The sequence below is a fragment of the Erpetoichthys calabaricus genome, chromosome 4, assembly GCF_900747795.2.
Source record: "Erpetoichthys calabaricus chromosome 4, fErpCal1.3, whole genome shotgun sequence".
Classification (NCBI taxonomy): domain Eukaryota; kingdom Metazoa; phylum Chordata; class Cladistia; order Polypteriformes; family Polypteridae; genus Erpetoichthys; species Erpetoichthys calabaricus.
The window spans coordinates 12,063,339-12,084,005 of NC_041397.2; the positions used below are offsets into that span (position 1 = coordinate 12,063,339).

Genomic DNA, 20,667 nt, shown 5'->3' on the forward strand with positions numbered 1-20,667 from the left:
CTGACCTTTACCATATTGTGCTCCTTCTCATTTGTAGTGATCTTCTAGCTTGCAGACTAAATTGATCCACCACTTCCTGGGACTCCCTTTTAAATCCACATCGATGTCAGCCTGCACAGCTCATCCCTGACAAAGGCAACCACTTTCAGGAATACTCCACCCAAAAGTGTTATTTTTTATGTTACTTTCCCTATTTAGTTACGAGTGACAGACAAGAAAAAAAAAATGTAATCTCATGTTTTCATGCAGATCAGAGATAAAGTTTCAGATATAATAGGGATCTATAGTAACTAATGCTGGACCACAGCCAACAATATCAAAAAGTTGAAAAAAATCTCACATGGTGTAACCCACACGTCGTCCAGATGTATGCTCAACACATCCAAAACAGATGCATTTTTTTTTTACTAAAATACTGTTAAATAAACCACTTCCAGGAAATCATTCACATGAATGAAAATGGAACATGCTCAGATGCAAGCAGGTCACTTCAGCCGGTCAGTTTCACACAGTTTTTGCTCGGTGGGTAAGGATCTGCGCTGGTATCAGAAAGGATGCTGCTTCAAATCCCGTTAGTGCCAGAAGGGATCCACCACCTCCGTTGGACACTTGAGCAAAGCCCATAACCTGAAAAATTGCTCCAGGAGCTGACCCTGCGTTCTGACACCCAAAGGTTAAGCGAAAAGACAACTTCCCCTTGGGAATTAATGAAGCAAATCTAAGGAAAAATAAAACATCTTGAAGTACTCCAGTTGTGGATATGAATTTACATGAAATGACAGGAGCCAGGTCTACAATTCAAATGTTCACTCCCACCTGAATATGTTTCATGTGCAATCAATCAGAGAGGTGAGAGAAGTATGAAGAGAGACAGAGAAGGTGAAATCGCTACAAACAAAAAGGAGTACAATGGAAGAAAAAGCTGTCGATTGTCCATAAAAATAAAACAAAGATAGGATCAAACATTCACCGATTGTTGTTTTAAATGCATTCCGTGTGGCTCTAACAGCAGAGAAGTTCATTCGTGAGTTCGGAGTTTTCCGTTTGTTCTACCTAAATACAGCATATAAGTAAGTACATAACAGACTAACATAATGGGAATTAAGACATCATTTTGTGGACCACTTACCTCATCCTTGCTGACCAGTTTGAAAACAACTGCACCTGTCCAGAGGTCATTTGGCCCACGAGGCCTGAGCAAACTTCTCCAGCTGTGTCAGGTTTGAAGGGGGGGGGGTCTTCTCCAGACCTCATGTTTCACTTCCTTCCATGGATATTCAATGGGATTCAACTCAGGGCACCCAAATGGCCACCTCACAACAGTCCGACGTTGGGTTCTTAACCATTCTTGGGAGATTTAAGCTGTGTGTTTTGGCTCATTATTCTGTTGGAAGGATACATGAGCTACAACTGAGATAAGAGCTTTCTGATGCTGGGCAGTACACATCACTCCATAATGTCTTGATAGTCTTGTTCCCTCCACAGACTCAGGTCACCTAGTGCCAGACACAGCAAGGCAGCTGCAAAACACAGTCAGGCCTCCTCCATGTTTCACAGTAAGTCTGGTGTTCTCTTCTTTGAAATCTTCATTTTTAATTCTGTAGCTGACGTGACTTGCTAAAAAGCTCCAGTTTTGTGTCATCTGTCCAAAGGACATTCTCCCAGGAGCATTGTACCTTGTCAATGTGCATTTTTAGCAAATTCCAGTCTGGCTTATTATTAACAGCAGGGAAGTTCATTTGGGAGCTCAGAGTTTCCTGTTTGTTCTAACTAAATACAGCATATAAGTACGTATTTAACAGACTAAAATACTGGAAATTTAAACACCATTTTGTGGACCATTTACCTCACAATGAAAAATCACTCTCTCTCTCTCTCTACAACCCCAATTCCAATGAAGTTGGGACGTTGTGTAAAACGTAAATAAAAACAGAATACAATGATTTGCAAATCCTTTTCAGCCTATATTCAATTGAATACACTACAAAGACAAGATATTGAATGTTCAAACTGATAAACTTTATTGTTGTTTTGCAAATCTTCACTCATTTTGAATTTGATGCCTGCAACACGTTCCAAAAAAGCTGGGACAGGGGCATGTTTACCACTGTGTTATATCACCTTTCCTTTTAACAACACTCAATAAGCGTTTGGGAACTGAGGACACTAATTGTTGAAGCTGTGTAGGTGGAATTCTTTCCCATTCTTGCTTGATGTACAACTTCAGTTGCTCAACAGTCCGGGGTCTCCGTTGTCGTATTTTGCGCTTCATAATGCGCCACACATTTTCAATCGGAGACAGGTCTAGACTGCAGGCAGGCCAGTCTAGTACCCACACTCTTTTACTACGAAGCCACGCTGTTGTAATACATGCAGAATGTGGCTTTGCATTGTCCTGCTGAAATAAGCAGGGACGTCCCTGAAAAAGACGTCGCTTGGATGGCAGCATATGCTGCTCCAAAACCTGTATGTACCTTTCAGCATTAATGGTGCCTTCACAGATGTGCAAGTTACCCATGCCATGGGCACTAACACACCCCCATACCATCACAGATGCTGGCTTTTGAAATTTGCGCTGATAACAATCTGGATGGTCCTTTTCCTCTTTGGCCCAGAGGACACAACGTCCATGATTTCCAAAAAAAAATTTGAAATGTGGACTCGTCAGACCACAGCACACTTTTCCACTTTGCGTCAGTCCATCTCAGATGAGCTCAGGCCCAGAGAAGCCAGCGGCGTTTCTGAGTGTTGTTGATATATGGCTTTCACTCTGTAGAGTTTTAACTTGCACTTGTAGATGTAGCGATGAACTGTGTTAACTGACAATGGCTTTCTGAAGTATTCCTGAGCCCACGTGGTAATATCCTTTACGGAATGATGTCGGTTTTTAATGCAGTGCCACCTGAGGGATCGAAGGTCATGGGCATGCAGTGTTGGTATTCGACCTTGCCGCTTACGTGCTGAGATTTCTCCAGATTCTCTGAATCTTTTGATGATATTATGGACAGTAGATGATGACATCCCTAGATTCCTTGCAATTGTATGTTTAGAAACGTTGTTCTTAAACTGCTGGACTATTTGCCCATGCAGTTGTTCACAAAGTGGTGAACCTCGCCCCATCCTTGCTTGTGAACGACTAAGCCTTTTGGGGATGCTGCTTTTATACCCAATCATGACAAACACCTGTTTCCAATTCACCTGTTCACCTGTGGAATGTTCAAAGCAGGTGTTTTTTGAACATTCCTCAACTTTCCCAGTCTTTTGCTGCCCCAGTCGCAGCATTTTTGGAATGTGTTGCAGGCAATCAAATTCAAAATGAGTGAAGATTTGCAAAACAACAATAAAGTTTATCAGTTTGAACATTCGATATCTTGTCTTTGTAGTGTATTCAATTGAATATAGGTTGAAAAGGATTTGCAAATCATTGTATTCTGTTTTTATTTACGTTTTACACAAAGTCCCAACTTCACTGGAATTGGGGTTGTATTATAAATAAAAATCATGGAAGGAGACGAGACGTGATTGTCTCAGAGACACTCTAACGTCCAGCGAGACAAGGCAGTGAGAAATAAGGACAGCTGCTGTACAGGCTTTTAAATGTTCGAAGCGCTGTGCGACATGCAGATCACGCAACACGGCACAAGCAGCAGTAAGCCAATAGCTGATCAAGCAAAGAGGAGGTAAATATATTTGTTTTACATTGTATCACCGTTTAAGAGGGGGTCTCCTTAGCGTGCGTTCAGCCCCCATCTTCACAACGCGAGTGGCAGAGACACGAAGTGGCTGGCGCATTGCACACCCTGGTGGTGGGGGAGGCTAGGGGCTGGGCAAAAAAAAAAAAAAGAAAAAAAAAAAGGAAGTTCCATTGTGCAACCTGATGCGGACATTGTATGGTCTGTGTACCACCATGACTGGAAGGCAACCCAATAAAATGGACGTCTCAGGAAAAACACAAGATTAAAGATTTTCCTCAGCCATAACTACAAACTCCGTGCAGAAAGTACTATATACAAATGTCCTCTTTGGGTTGAGTATTTCTTTAATTCTGTGCTGCCAGTGATGGCCATTGCTTCTACTAAATCAGTGCTGTTAGTCTGCCTGTTGTTGCTTTGTCTTATGATGGGCCTGAAATCGAGAAAAGCCAACAACATTACAGTTGAATCTTCGTATTCTTCACATAAAAACATGCAGTAAAATAAATATGCAAACTGTAAAAAAAAGTGACTGTTGGCCTGCCATATCTTTGACTTTGGCAAATGCCGAGATCCTCTGCTCTAACACTGTGTTTTCTCTGCAGTGTGTATATCGAATAGCACTCCAGTCTTCTGAAGATAAAACAAAGTGACTTCTGCCTGGGTACAGTTAGCATATCTCACAGCAGAGCTGCCATTTTCTGAGCTTAGTTAGCTTAACAGGTTACCTTGGTAACAGCCTGAAGCTGCCGGTTGCCATGGTGAATGAGGCCCATAATTGCATCAATGGCCCTTGGGGTGTCAAAGTCATCTGCTAGTGCAAGCTGAACATTTACTTTAGCCTGGGATAACCTTAAGGATGAAAGACAAACATTGCTTTATTTACATTCGTAATGCTGAAAACGGCAAAAGCCGTGTCTTAGAAAAGTACAATTAGGCAAAACAATCAGTAACCTTAAATGACTGTAAATTGTTTTCCGTGTACAAAAGAAAAATAAAACTTTAAAAATATTAAGTTCTTCTGGACACCATTGTGATTTCCACTTTTGGCCACAACGTAACAGTTCATATTTCACCCCAAAATTCTGCTTTGTTTCAAAACCAAGTCAGCAGAGAGCGACATTTCGCACAGATTGAATGCTTCCAAACATTCATCTGAACCCACTTTAGACAGTATGGACCTTGAATCACAAGGCCGCCAGGTCAACTGCTGTCTCTACTTCACACCACCTGCAACCCCTTTTCCAAAAAAGGTGGGACACTACGTAAAATGGTAATAAAAACAGAAAGCAGTGAGCTGTAAATACTCGTTCACCCATATTTAACTGACATCAGGACAAAGACAAGGTACAGTATGTAATATTTAAAGTAATCCACCTTATTTTATTTTGGTAAATATACACTCATTCTAAATGTATGGAAGCATATTAGGGCGACAGGGAAGGAAAAACAAATTAGGGACATATGGATTCACATGTAATCACATGATATGTGGAAACCGATTTCACCAGATTTTAATGATGTTACAGACCATAGGTGGTGAAATCTTTCAATTCACTGCAATCATACATGGAGAAATGTTGTGTTGTTTCTGAATGGTTCAAATATTCACTTGCACAGTTCATGACAAAGTGGTGAGCCTTCACCCATCCTTGCTAGTAAACGACTGAGCCTTTTCTGGACGCTCCTTTCCATACTCAATCATTATAGCGTCGCCTGTTACATAAAATTACCCATCTACCTTTGCAAAGTTTCAAACTGTTTTTTTTTCCCCCTCACTTACCACTGGTAAACAAACAGGCAACTGTCCCATCTTTGGGACATGTTGCTGGCATCAAAAGTGGAATTAACTTACATTTACCGATTTATTTTAAGTTTATGAGGTAAAACATGAAATACCTTGTCGTTTTACAGATTTTAATTATACAAGGGTAAAAGAGCACTTAAAATTCCCTGTGTTCGGTTTTTATTTGCATTTTTTCAGAAATGAGGTTGGCCACATAAAAATATATATTGTATAAAGACATCTGTAAATATTTGCAATGGATTCTGATATTGCGAGTTGCTCTGGATAAAGCAATAATCTAAATATACAATAATAGAAAAATATTTCAATTATTATTGGTTAAGGTGAGCTACAGCCTATCCCTAAAGCCACAGATCAGATCAGATCAGATCAGATCAGAAGATAGATAGATAGAGTGAAAGGCACTATATGATAGATAGATAGATAGATAGATAGATAGATAGATAGATAGATAGATAGATAGATAGATAGATAGATAGATATGAAAGGCACTATAAAATAGACAGGCAGACAGACAAATACACTGACAGATGTACTTCATTTGTCCCCAAGGAGAAATTAGAAACATGGCTATGGCCAAACCATAACATTGAATATGGTGTAATCATAACATAGCAGCAGTGGCAAATTTACAGTTCCCAGGGTACCACAGGCAGAACTCAGTGTTCATTCATTCATTTTCCACCATTTATCTGAAACATGGCTGCAGGAGCAACAGTCTTAGAAGTGAGGCCTAAACGTTCTTTTCCCCAACCACACTTGCCAACACTTGGAACCTCATACTCTCCCAGCACTCTGTGAATTCTATATTATTATTATTATTATTACTTATTATTTGATTGACATCTTTATCTAAGATTTACAACATTTGACATACAGTTGGTTACATTTGTTTTGTTTTATTTTTTTCAGTTGGAGCACAGGCAGGTGAAGTGATTTGCTCAAGATCACACAGTGTCAGTTGCGGGAACTAAACCCACAGCCTTAGGGTTTGAAGTGCACAGCGTCCACCACTACCCCACACTGCCTATTATTATTAAGATAATATAAAAAATAAAGCAATTAAAAGTAAAGATTTTTATAGCCAGTAATACTAATTTGCAAAATTGCCTTCTGGTTATTTTAAAATGTATAATGTAAAATGTATTATATTCAAAATTCTCCCTTGGGGATACAGAACAAAAGCTAATCAAAAATTAATAAAAGGGCAAATGTCCATGTGTGTCTCTGTATCTGTATGTCTGTTCGGTTGCTATGTCTCTTTTATATGCCATTTGGTATGGGATTTGTAAAAGCAGTGCTATCTGTTGGCATGACAAATGCAATGCATTCAATCACAACAAAATTACATTCCAATAGATTGCACACTGCAAACAATAATGCTGAGTCCACTGAAGCGTACGAGGATTACTTAGATTGCACACTGTCTTAGATGAGTAGCACAGCTAGTTTAATTAATTAAAAAAAAAAAACAATAGTTTTGCGTTCACGTTTTATTTAACCAGATAAACACTACCAAAGCGCAATTTGCTATTCAACTGTGATTGGTTTTATTAAAAAGAAAAACAAAAGAATGAGAATGAAATGTGAAAAGAAACAAGTAAAAAACTGATGATCCATAAGAAGTGATCAGTGAAAAAGAGGTAAGTGACAAATAATCAGGAGTTAAGGGTGAAGAAAGATAAGTGAACACTGATGAGTGACAATTGGCAAGCGATGGGTGAGGAGTGAAAAGTGACACATAATATGAAGACTGTAGAAGTTAAAAATAACAATATATAGAATGTTTCATGGCCTTATGTTCATACCGTGTTTCCCCAAAAATAAGACAAGATCTTATAGTAATTTTTGTTCCAAAAAATGCACTAGGGCTTATTTTCAGGGGATATCTTATATTTATTCATGTACAACAATATGCATTTATAAAAATGCAGTCATGTCATCTTCTTCTGGAATATCGCCATAACTTTCCACATTCAAACCCTGAATTTCAGCCTGAATTTCTTGCTTTTAGGATCCTCCGGGGTCGATGTGCTCACTTCAATGTTTGATGAATGGTTCGATGTGGTGAAGCAAAATACCGACTGATACAAATGCATTCGTGGTGCTTTGATAGTCAAGCATCGCATATTCCCCAAAGTAATTACACGATATATTTTAAAAGTCTTACATACCCATCTTCTGTGCCGTCTTTTCGACTTTAATCTCGAAATGTCCACTTTAACCTCGTAGTTTGCTTTATCATTAAAGTAGACCGTCGTGAACGTCATCTTAAAACTGACCCAGTTGTTAATCGCTACGCGGTTCTGGGGCTTCCTCCTGACCTGACAGCAGCGGCAAGCAGCATTGCCACACAGAACACATTAAATGTATGATATTCCAGCTCTCTGCACGTTTAGAATTCTTAGATTTATACTTGATATCACTTTCATGATGAAATGCATTAAAAATGTGTTACATTTTACAGATAAATCATTAACTTTGTTTAAATAATGAATACTGCTAATAGTTACACATATGGGGATGGCACAGTGGTAGTCTCACTTGGAGTTACGCCGCTGGTGTTCCCTGCCTGCAGTTTGCATGTTTCCCTGGTGGGTTCCCACAGTGTGCTCAGCTTTCCATCCAAAGACATGAAGGTTTGACGTTAGTGTATGTGTGTGTGCTTGTGTTCACCTTGCGATGAGCTGATGCCCTGTCCGGGGATTTTGTTTCTGTCTTGCGCTGATGTCACTGGAATGGGCGCATTCCCAAATTGATGGATGTAATCATTAAACATCCTTTTCAGAGATATTGTGGCAAGGTGCACTCGGAATTTAATGGATGTTTCGGCACACACGTTGTATCGCGTGAAGTATAAACCTGGCCTTAGGCACCTTACTTTTCAGCTGACGATCTTGACTAGGGCTTATTTTTGGGGAAACATGGTACTTCTCCAATGACTTGCTTTTTGTTCATACAACAATAAAAATCTTTTCAGAATTTAACAAATTTTGTTTACTGGCTTTTTTGGTCTAGGCCAACATTTCCCAAGTTACAGCGGTATTGCAGGTGGGCTGCAGCCAGCTCTGGACAAAACCACTAACCCACTCTGACAATCCTGCTCGAGTTACCAAGGAGGAAAAACATTGAGGAGTGTGCTTGATTCACCTAATGCTCCGATGCTGTGATGATCGCATGGGACCCCAAGACCCTGCTCTGGATAAGGGGGTTTAGAAAATGGATAAATGGTTGTTCCTTGTTTGACCTGTGCTCAATTAAGTGTTTCGAAAAGTTTTTGAATAGTCACAAAAATCTTAAAAAAGAACAGTAAATTAGGCTTTATTTATTTGAATGACAAAAAAAATCTAACGTGTCTTAATTATATAGCCTTATAATTTTTTTAGAATAATTAACTGAAAATGTGGATATAATTTATGCCTGACATATCCATTCCTATTACTGGGGGGGTCTGAAGGTCATTCTTCTCCCAAGCTTACTTTTTTTTTTTTTTTAATTTAACTACACTAAACCAAGCGCCCTTGTAATATTATCTCATTTTTAAAAAAAAAAAAAAAAAAAGATCATTTACTACATATAAAAAACATTCCCATGACACGCAGTTGTTCTTGTAGGGGGATGCATTTCTTGAGGTGTTGACAGTTTTAGATTTGTATCACACACAAAATGCTTTGATTTAACTGGACAACAAAGATTTTACTTCCCGATCACTTCTAGGTGTATCTTATGAATTTTGGCCTGCTGATCACAAAATCACCTTTAAATTTTCCTATCATATACTGTTTTATTGCAATTGTTTATTGTTGTGATTTCTTGTCATATTATTAGTATACAGTACATACAGTATACAGTGTGACATACGTGCGAGTAAGTGAAAACTAAAGAGCCTGAATAATAGTAATTCCATAACCGACCAGGGGGAGGCAGGGTTCACTAACTGTCTTCCTCGATCCCTTGCAGACTATTCTTGGGAAATCATGCAGGTTTCTGGCACCTCCAATGATGTCACTTCCAGTGCTGGAGCCTCTGATGATGTCACTTCCGGTCCTGCCACGGATGAAGTCACTTCAGGTCCCTCCGCTGATGAATTCACTTCCAGTCTGCCTCTGATGATGTTATTTCCTATACTGGCCTTTAAAGCAGCCATCTTGGTCTCGTCCGTTACAGGTGATGGACGTCTGAAGCGGAACTCTGTTAGCAGCAGCTTTATTTTTTCTCTTATTTCTTATTATCCCAAGATATCCTGTATTTACCCAACCCGAGGATTTTTTACTACAGTATATAAACATGAGCAACAAGGAAGGGGGTCAGAAAGAAACGGAAAAGAAATCTAACGCTACATCCAAGTCTAGACAGGCATCAAGTCCAAGTGCAAGGTATGGCCTTTCAGAGACTGACCTGGAACAGACAAACGAAAGCACACACTCCTCAGGACCCTGCTTCGATGCATCGTCTCCTTTCGAGAGCGAAAATAGGAGCAAATATGCAAGTGATGCAGGTCATGATAGCTCACCAATTCCAGAAGATCACTTGAAACTGGAAATGGCCTTGCAGTCCACGCTTTCATCTACTCCTTGCAAGCCAGAAGCATCGGCTGTAACGGGGATTGCCACTTCACCCGCGGAGCACGAAAGCCGAAACGATCTGTTCGAACTGAAGGTAATGATCACAACAATAGCCACGACCATAAAAGAGCTCAAGAAAGACATTCAGAAAAATATAAAGAAAGAAAGTGAGAAGACAAATAAGAAGCTGTGGCTGGAGATGCAAGAGCTGCGGCAGGATAATAAAGACTTGGAAAAACGTGTATATAATCACTTTGATGCAGCCTTTAAAGGTATGCTGGGAAAAATTGAGGAACACATTCAGGAAAATGCATCCAAACTGAGAGCACTTGACGATCAGCTGGAAGGCGTTAAGCAGACATTCACAACTCGAATTGAAACAGCTGAACATTTACATCTGCCGCTGATGGAAAAGCTACAGTTGCGAATTCCGAATGCAAAAAATTCGGAGACAGACTTTCTGCTCTGGAAGATGGATGCAGAAGGAATAATATTAGAATCAAAGGTCTACCTGAGAATCGTGAAAGTCCAAACCCAGTGAAATTCATGGCTGAACTATTCTCAAAAATAACTGGAGAGGACTTTAAATCGGATACCGAGATAGCAGCAGCTTATCACATACGTGGATCAAATACCTCTAAACCTAGGGCTCTAATTGTTCGAGTGATTACAATTTAAGCTTAATGTAATGTCACTTCTCAGACAGAAACAAGAGATTTGAAAATAACTACATTCATATTTTCCCTGATTTCTCACCCTCAACAGCTGCTAAATGTGCCTCTTTTTACAACTTTAAACAGCAGTTACGGAAAGCCGATATCAGACACAGCCTTTTGTATCCTGCCAAACTGAAAGTGGATATTCAAGACAAACATTACATCTTCACCGCTACGGAGGAAGCAGAAAAGGAGTTAAGAAAGCTGATCCTGACACTTTTATGAAATATGATCGTGAGTTGCATCCTGTCATTACCTGCCGTCTGATCTGCTTGCAATGATATGGGGACCATAATTACACACCCTTTTCTCTTCTCGGCCACTTTCTGTTTATGTTTTAATTACAATTATATGCATGTGTGTGGAAGAAATTAAAGTAGTTTTTTTTGTTTTTTTTTACTATTCTAAAGGAGACTGTTTAACATCATACCCTTGGTTTATTGTTATTGTTATTATTGCATTAGGGTTTATTATGCTTATCCAGGGCCACTTTTTAACACCATTCCCTGGGTTTACTATCTTAATATTTCAAGAAAGTTGAAGAATATATTTTACGCTTATAGTATTTAGACTTTTGTTTTGGACGTGCTCTGTCTCTAGGTATGTCAGAGGACTGAGACTTTGTGAAGTGGGGTCCTGCCTCAGATTGGGAGGCAAAATGGGGGGGTGGGGAGATAAGGGGGGAGAGAAAGAGAGCAAGCTATATCTAATCTATCCTTTTAATCCTTATAATTACCCACGTAACAACAGGCTGCATGGCAATAACTCGTGGAAAAATAAATTAAGGTTCAAGCTGTCTCACTTCCAGTTAAGACTACAAAATGTCATCAAAAATTCAGAATCAATGTCTCCATGATGGGACAGTTAAGTCTGTGAGCTGGAATGTTAAAGGCCTGAATCACGAATTAAAAACAAATGAAGTATTCTCTCACCTAAGGTCTAAATGCTAAAATAGTATTTTTACAGGAGACCCACTTACTAAGCAAGGATCAGTTCCGGTTGCAAAAAGACTGGACTGGCCAAATGTTCCATTCCAGCTTTACAAAGAAAACTAGAGGTGTAGGAATTCTCATACATAGAACAGTCTCATTTGTGGTATCAGATGTTGTATGTGATCCTGAAGGGAGATACGTGATTGTCATGGGCAACTTATTTAACTGTAAAGTGATTTTGATAAATGTTTATGCACCCAAAGTTGATGATAGGGAATTCATGCAAAATGCATTTGCATCAATTTCCAATGTGAACACTCATAAAATTATAATGGCTGGGGACTTAAATCCACTCTTAGATAGGTCTCCTGTCACAGGGCTGATGACATCTGACACTGCAAAGACAATTACACAGTTTTTAACTGACCACAAAATTATCAGACCCATGGAGGTTTCTAAACCCAAACTTAAGAACATATTCCCTCTACTCACCAGTACATCATTGCTAATCAAGTACTGATTATTTTGTTATAGATAATAATTTCTTGCCTACGATTAAATCTTGCAAGTACAATGCTATTGTTATTTCCGACCATGCCCCTCTGATCTTGGAGCTAAAATCATTATGCTCCACATACTCATCTCGCAGATGGCGTCTTAACCCCCTTCTATTAGTGGACGAGAACTGTATAGAATTTATATCAAAACAAATCAGTTTCTTTCTAGAGACAAATACATCCACAGAGATCTCTGCAGGAATACTCTGGGAAACCCTGAAGGCCTTCTTAAGAGGACAGATTATTTCATATCTTTCCTACAGAAATAAATTAGAAACCAAGAAGGTATCAGAGCTAACCAGCGAAATTACTAGAATAGATCAAGAACATGCCAGGTGTCCAAGTGAGGCTCTTCATAGGAAAAGGCAGGTTCTGCATTCAGAGCTCAACCTCTTAACAACTAAAGAAACTGAACAACTCATTTTTAAATCAAGACATCATTATTATGAACATGAAGAGAAAGCTAATAAGCTCTTAGCTCAACAAATCCACAAGCAATTTGCAGTGCAATCCCAGCAATCACCAACACGAACGGAGACAAAATCATTGACCATAAAAATATAATGCACACATTTAGAGACTACTATAAATCATTATATTCTACTGAGTTTAAAGAAGACAACACACAATCTAATGCATTTCTGGATGCATCACAGATACCACAAATAGTTACTCTTAGTGCAGAGGAATTGGATAAACCTTTGGCGCTTTCAGAATTACTAGATGCTATAAAGTCACTTCAGAGTGGGAAAACAGCAGGCCCTGATGGCTACCCTGTCGAATTTTATAAGAAATTCCCTACTCAGCTAGCTCCCCTCTTATTAGCAACATTTACAGAAGCTAGAGACAATCAAATTCTACCTCAAACTTTTTGCCAAGCATTAATCACCATGTTTCCTAAACAAAATAAGGACTTACTACTATACGCATCATACAGACCAATTTCACTTCTGAATAATGATGTTAAGATACTCTCCAAAGTCCTAGCTAGAAGGATGGAGAAAGTGTTACCTTAGGTAATATAAAAAGATCAAAGTGAATTTATTAAAGGCCGACACTTAGCTACAAATCTTCGACGCCTGTTTAATGAAATATATTCACCTGCAAAGTCAAACACCCCAAAGATGATATTATCGTTGGATGCAGAAAAAGCATTGGATATGATTGAATAGAACTACCTTTTCACTACATTAGAGAAATTTGGGTTTGGCCTGAACATTTGTGCATGGATCAAACTACTGTATACCAATCCAGAATATTCAGTTTGTATTAACAACATTAATTCAGACTAGTTTAAACTAGAATGTGGTACCAGACAAGGATGCCCCTTGTCACCACTACTTTTTGCAATTGCCATTGTGCCACTGGCAGTTCACTGTCGAAATGCTTATCAGATAAAGGGGATTATCAGAGAAGAACTTGAAAAGAAAATTTCTCTATATGCAGATGATATGGTACTGTATATATCAGACCCACAAAATACTGTGCCTGCAGTCCTAACAGTACTTACAGAATTTCAAAAGATTTCTGGTCTCATAATTAATTTGAATAAAAGTGTTATCTTTCCAGTGAATTCTCAAGCATACAATATTAAAGTGGACACCATCCCTTTTATCATTGCAGATCAGTTTAAATCACCACTTCCGATTTGAGTGAACGCTGGTGGGACCGGTCGCCGCTGCTCGCCGGTAACTAGACTATTCATTTTGCTATGACTAGTGATTTTGATGGTATTTTTTGCCATTTTTGCTGACATCTCTGCGTGGCTGTATATGCTGTGTATGCATTTAGCTTCAGCCTAACCCCCATTTCGTTTGAAACTTACCGGTTTGTTCTCTGGACGCCTGAGCTGCCTGTGGCCTCTTCACCTACAATGTGGACTGGTAGGATATTCGCCTGGTTAATGTTTGTTAGGAGTCTTCTGTCGCTTGTTATCCAACCTACGACTGGCCTCCTCCAGTACCCAGCTGCCGAGCTTCTTCGACTGCGTCTTCTCCAGTCTGTGCCTCTGCTGTCGGTGCTGTATTTCAACCCGGACATCATACTTCTCCCCTCGTCAGAGATACATCCACCGTGGGTCCCGCCGGAGATTCCAAACGGATGCCTCGAGAGGAATTAACTCTTTTTGGTCTGATTTTCGGCACACTCCACATAACACAGATAGGAACGCTGACCATAGCGTGTTGGCCAGCTTAGCTCAGTCGACTAACACCACTGTCAAATGTGACAGCAACATTGTCAGCTTTGGTCTACTGAACATCCGCTCACTCACGAGCAAGGGACATCTCATTCAGGATCTCCTCATTGACCGTAAGTTTGACTTTCTCTGTTTAACTGAGACTTGGCAGCAACCTCAAGACTTTTCACAACTTAATGAATGCGCACCCCCCCCCCCCCCCGGGTTTGTTTACACTTGTCAACCCCGTGCCTCTGGCCGTGGAGGAGGTGTCGCGATAATTTATCGTGAGAAGTGGAAAGTCCTGCCGTTGCCTACTCCTGCTGTTAGCTCTTTTGAATCAGCTATGTGTCAACTGTCTGGGCCAGTTCCTACCATCATTGCAACTGTCTACCGTCCTCCTAAGTCAAACAACAATTTTTTGAACGATCTTGCTACCTTCCTTACCCATTTATCTATAATTACTCCAAATATAATTCTGCTGGGGGATTTTAATATACATCTGGACAATATTAATATCCCTCTCACTAGAGACTTTTTATCTTGCCTGGAGAGTTTTGGATACCAGCAGCACACTGATGTTCCTACCCATTGTAAAGGACATATCTTGGACCTGATCTGCTGCTCTGGTGTTGTTCCTTTTGATCTTACAGCAGATGAACTCACTATAACCGATCATTTTCTCCTTTCATTCAACGCCAAACTTACCTTTTCTATTCCTAAGCTTCCACGTCTCATAGCCTTTCGTAACATTAAGAATATTAACTTGAATTTGCTGTCTTCTAGAATTGATTCCCAAATGGACTTTTATAATTTATCCACTCCCATAGAACTGGTCTCATATTATAACACTTGTCTTAATGGTATTCTTAATTCTCTTGCTCCGCTAAAAACCAGATCTGTTTCTTTTTCTGCCCCCTGGTTTACTCCTGAACTTCGGCTTCTGAAAGCTAAGGGCAGGCAACTTGAAAGGTTGTTTAAAAAATCCGGACTCTTTGTCCACAAAGAGATGTATAAAAATCATCTACTCTATTACAAGGATTGTATAGCCCAAACCAAATCTAATTATTACACTCAGTTAATTACTTGTAATACAGGTAACACCAAGTCTTTGTTTTCTTTACTTAATAATGTTACACAACCTCCAGACTCTTTACCATCTCACCTTTACTCAACTGCTTTCTGTAATTCTCTTATGTCTTTTTTCAATGAGAAAATCCAAAGACTACATCAGCACCTTGGTCCAGATCCTCTCTGTATTCCTTCTGAACTACACTCGCCTATTCACTCTTTCTCTTCTTTCCAGCTTCCCACTTCCTCTGAAATCTCAGATCTCATCTGCAAATCCAACTCATCTACCTGTCAGCTGGACCCTCTGCCTACAGTTCTGGTTAAAGCCTGCCTCCCCTCTCTAGTCCCTCTCATTTCTGCTATCATTCACTCTTCTCTTACTACTGGTATTATTCCCTCATCTTTTAAAACTGCTGCTATAACCCCAATACTAAAAAAACCTGGTGCTGATCCTACTAATTTTAATAATTTTCTCCCCATTTCTAACTTGCCCTTTATCTCCAAAATTCTTGAAAAAATAGTAGCTATCCAACTTCACACCCACTTATCTCACAATAATCTATATGAAAAGTTCCAGTCTGGTTTTCGCCCTCTTCATAGTACAGAAACGGCACTTGTTAAAATTACCAATGACCTCCTTATGGCTGCTGACTCTGGTCTAATCACTATTCTCATCCTCCTTGATCTGAGTGAGGCCTTTGATACTATTTGTCATACCACTCTCCTTAATAGATTATCTTTGATTGGCATTATTCACACTCCACTTGATTGGTTTAGATCTTACCTCTCAGGCCGCACTCATTTCATACAGCTTAAAACCTTCACATCCCAACCCACCGCTGTTACTTCTGGTGTGCCCCAGGGCTCTGTCCTGGGGCCTCTTCTTTTTATTATTTACCTTCTTCCCCTTGGCAATATTTTTCACAAACATTAATTTTCACCGTTATGCTGATGACACCCAGCTCTACCTTGCTGGTAATCCCACCTCCTCTTTTCCACCACCCTCGCTTATTGACTGCATTTCGGAAATGAAATCCTGGTTTTCTTCAAATTTTCTTAAACAGTGACAAAACTGAGGTTCTCCTCATTGGTTCAAAATCATCATTATCCAAAACCAATCTTTCTCTTATTATTGATAACTCTGTTGTTTCCCCATCATCTCAGGTCAAGAGTCTGGGTGTCATCCTCGACAGTACTCTATCTTTCCAATGTCACATTAATAACAGCACCCGGTCTGCTTACTTCCACCTACGTAATATTAATCGCATTCGCTCCTCCCTCACTCCTCATACCACGGCCATTCTTGTTTATAGTCTTGTCACTTCTTGGCTGGACTACTGCAATTCACTCCTCTTTGGTCTCCCTAATAAATCTCTTCATAAGCTTCAGTTAGTCCAGAATTCTGCAGCATGTATCATCACTCGAACCCCATCTATTCACCATATCACTCCGGTCTTGCAGCAGCTTCACTGGCTCCCGATCAAGTTTCGTACCGATTTTAAGATTCTGCTATTAACATTTAAGGCCATCCATAACCTCGCCCCTCCATATCTGTCTGACCTTCTTCATGTTGCCATTCCATCCCGTAACCTTAGATCCTCTTTCTCCACCCATCTGACGGTCCCTCCCGCCCGTCTAACCACCATAGGGAGCAGAGCTTTCAGCTGGTCTGCTCCCAAGCTCTGGAATTCATTACCTGCGGAGCTCTGAAACATCAAATCATATTCATTTTTCAAATGCAAACTTAAAACGCATCTGTTTAAAATGGCTTTTTCTTTTTCCTTCTGATTATAGTGGTTTTGTTTGGTTTTATTTTTTAGACTTTCTGATGTTTTAATTTGTTTATAATTGTGTCTTTTATTTATTTATTTATTGTTTGTTCGGTGTCCTTGAGTTCTCTGAAAGGCACCTTGTATAAATAAAATGTATTATTATTATTATTATTATTATTAAATATCACAAGTAAACATAAAGCTCTTTATCAACAAAATTTAGCCATCTTTATGGAAAAAATTAAGCAAGACTTGCAGAGATTGTCAACCCTTCATCTCACTCTAGTTGGAAGAATGAATGTTGTTAAGATGAATATCATTCCTAAGCTTCTCTTTTTATTTCAAAACATTCCAATGTACATCAATAAATCATTTTAAATCATTTTTTCAGCAATTAGATTCAACCATAACCTCATTTATATTTACTTAAAACATCCACGTATCCAAAGGGCGACCCTACAAAGACCTAAGGCAGAAGGTGGCATTGCTCTACCTAACTTTCAGTTTTATTACTGGGCAGCAAACATACAAGCTATACAAACCTGGACATGGACACAAATAGATTAATATACACAGGCATGGTCCGTAATAGAAATAAAATCCTGCAGTACTTCTTTATATTCCCTGCTTTGTGCCCCTATAAATGCAAGTTATTGGTAAAATACTAATAACCCAATTGTGCTTCATTCAATCAGAATATAGAACCAATGTAGGAAGCATTTTAAGATAGAGAATTTTTTTATCTGTGGCACCTCTACACGAGAGCCACCTTTTTCAACCCATGCAAACATATGCAGTTTTTAATATCTGGAAAACATTTGGGATTAAATTACTTAGAGATCTTTATATAGACAACATTTTTGCATCCTATGAACAATTACATTCCAAATTTAACTTTCCAGCAACACATTTCTTTCACTATCTTCAAATTAGAAACTTTGTTATACAGAACCTGCCCAATTTTCCTCATCTCCCACCTTCCTTTATGCTGGAAAAAATATTACTCAGTTTTGAGGACTCAGACAGAATTTCTGCAATATATAAAATCATTTTACAGTCCCTCCCTTTAAAAGATCCAAGAGGACAGTTGGAAAAGGATCTCTCACTCAACATATCAGAAAAGGAGGGGAAGGTAACAGTGCAGAGAATTCACTCGAGCTCTATATGCACAAAACATACAATTATCCAAATTAAAATTATATATCGAGCACATCTGTCTCGCTTAAAATTGTCCAAGATGTTTCCAGGGCAAGATCCAACCTGTGAACGTTGCAATCAAGTTCCAGCCTTACTGGGTCACATGTTTTGGGCCTGCACCAAATTAACATCATTCTGGACAAAAATTTTTAAGTGCCTTTCAGACAGCCTTGGTGTCATTAACAGCTGTGTTTGGTGGGCTCACAGAGGGGCTTAAAGTTCAGAAGGACAAACAAACTGTGATTGCCTTCACTACATTATTGGCACGTAGACTTATCTTGCTAAACTGGAAGAATTCTAACTCTCCTCTTTTAAGTCAGTGGGTAAATAATGTTTTATACTGTTTGAAATTGGAAAAAATCAAATTCTCACTTAGAGGATCTGTGCCGAACTTTTTCAAAACCTGTCAGGATCTAATCAATAACATTTTAGAATAAGCTCTTAAAGCACTGAGGAAGCAGATTCTCTTCCCATTTCTTTTTCTTCTCCATTTATCTTTATCTGCTTATTAAACTCATCGATTTACTTATTTTTACTAGCTTTAAGCTTTACACCATTGGCCATGCTCTCTTTCTCAGGGTGGGGGTTGATTTGTTTTCAATCCTATTTTTTTGTAAAAATTGATCTATTTGTATGGAATGATTACAATAAAATCAATAAAATAAAATAAATAAATAAATAAATAAAGCAGCCATCTTGTCTCTATACCGGCGGTTCAATTGCGGACTCCAATCTGTAAAGATCGGTTGTTGTTTCAAACCATTTTGCAACAAGGATATAATATACGGGTGGCTGCCCCAAACCTTCATGATGTCTCAGTGTGATACTTGTGACAACAGCAAATCTGTAGGAGCCAGAATTCTAGCTGGGTTGTAGGGGATCAAATCCTTATTTCTCTCAATGTCATGCAAATTGATTTATAACTTTTATGTAATGTGTTTTTTCTGGATTTTCTGTCTCTCTCCATTAAAATGAAACTACCATAAAATTACAGACTGTTCATTTCTTTATAAGTGAGCAAACTTATTATTTTCCCCCATTAAAGACATTATAACTACTACTACTACTGGAACATCTGTGGTTATCTAAAAGTAGTGACACTGCTCCTAGGAATGCAGTCTGGATATACCGGATATACCAAGTCCTGCTGTTTCATTTGGGAAAGGGACAGCTGAGCTAAAGAGCCACATTGCATTAAAAACACCTGGCAGCTCCATAAGCATTTGGTTTCAGGTAGACACATAGACCACTTGTTGACCCAACAAAGATATTCTTGCATCCTCTTTATATAAAACCAAGAATGATGAAAAAATTCAGGAAAGCAATGAATAAGGATGGTGAAGGACTTTAATTCTTGAGAGAGATGTTTCCACAAACAACTGATGTCAAGAATAAGGAAAGCATTTTTGTTGGTCCACAAATCAAACCCTTCATCAATGACAAGCAGGCTGAAGATCTGCTAGTTTCGGCAGAGGACATCACTTGGAAGGCTTTCAAGAATGTTGTTGAGAATTTTCTTGGCAGAGCACGGAACAACATCCAGCTGGTTGACAACATACTTCAATTATACAAAACCATGAAGTGCACTAAAGATTCACAATTGGATTTTCTTCCCTGCTAATCCCAGTGCAGTCAGTGACGGACATGGTTAAAAGTTACACTAGAACATTGCTCTGATGGAAAAGTGGTAGAAGAGCAAGTGGAATCCATCAATGGGACACTGAAACAAGACGCATCAGATGCCGAGCCCAAAAGGAAATCAGCAGGAAAACATTTTTAGCTCAGTTGAACTAATGCAATGCGTCAGCATCATTAAGTGACTAAACACACTAAACTTAATAAAGGTTAATTTCATGTTTCTTCAAATCCTTATGTGATGCATTCAATCTGAAATTTGATTTGTGTTCAGCTTACAGATGTATATCATAATCATCAAAAATTTGTCAGGAAACAAAACTTTACAAAGTGTGTTGTCCAGGGTTGTCCAGCATGTGCTAAAGAAAAAGCTGAGCGACGGAAAGGAAGCTTACAAAGCTAAAATAGAGAACAAACTCACTCAGAGTAACATGAAGGATGTCTGGAATGGACTGGGCATCCTTACTGGACTCGAGCAATCCAGGGATCAGGTGCAAGAATAGGATGAGGACAAAGCTAACACTCTGAATCAATTTTTAATACATTT

General features: G+C 39.1%; 1 protein-coding gene across 2 annotated transcripts in view; it reads right to left on the bottom strand.

Annotated features, from left to right (window-relative positions):
• cars2 (cysteinyl-tRNA synthetase 2, mitochondrial) overlaps positions 1–20,667 on the bottom strand; it is a 134,679-nt gene that overhangs the window by 34,988 nt on the left and 79,024 nt on the right. For both annotated transcript variants that reach the window (XM_051926344.1, XM_028799569.2), the window contains exon 12: positions 4,421–4,544. In XM_051926344.1, the coding sequence (XP_051782304.1) occupies positions 4,421–4,544 (124 nt within the window). The remainder of the gene's footprint in view (positions 1–4,420; positions 4,545–20,667) is intronic.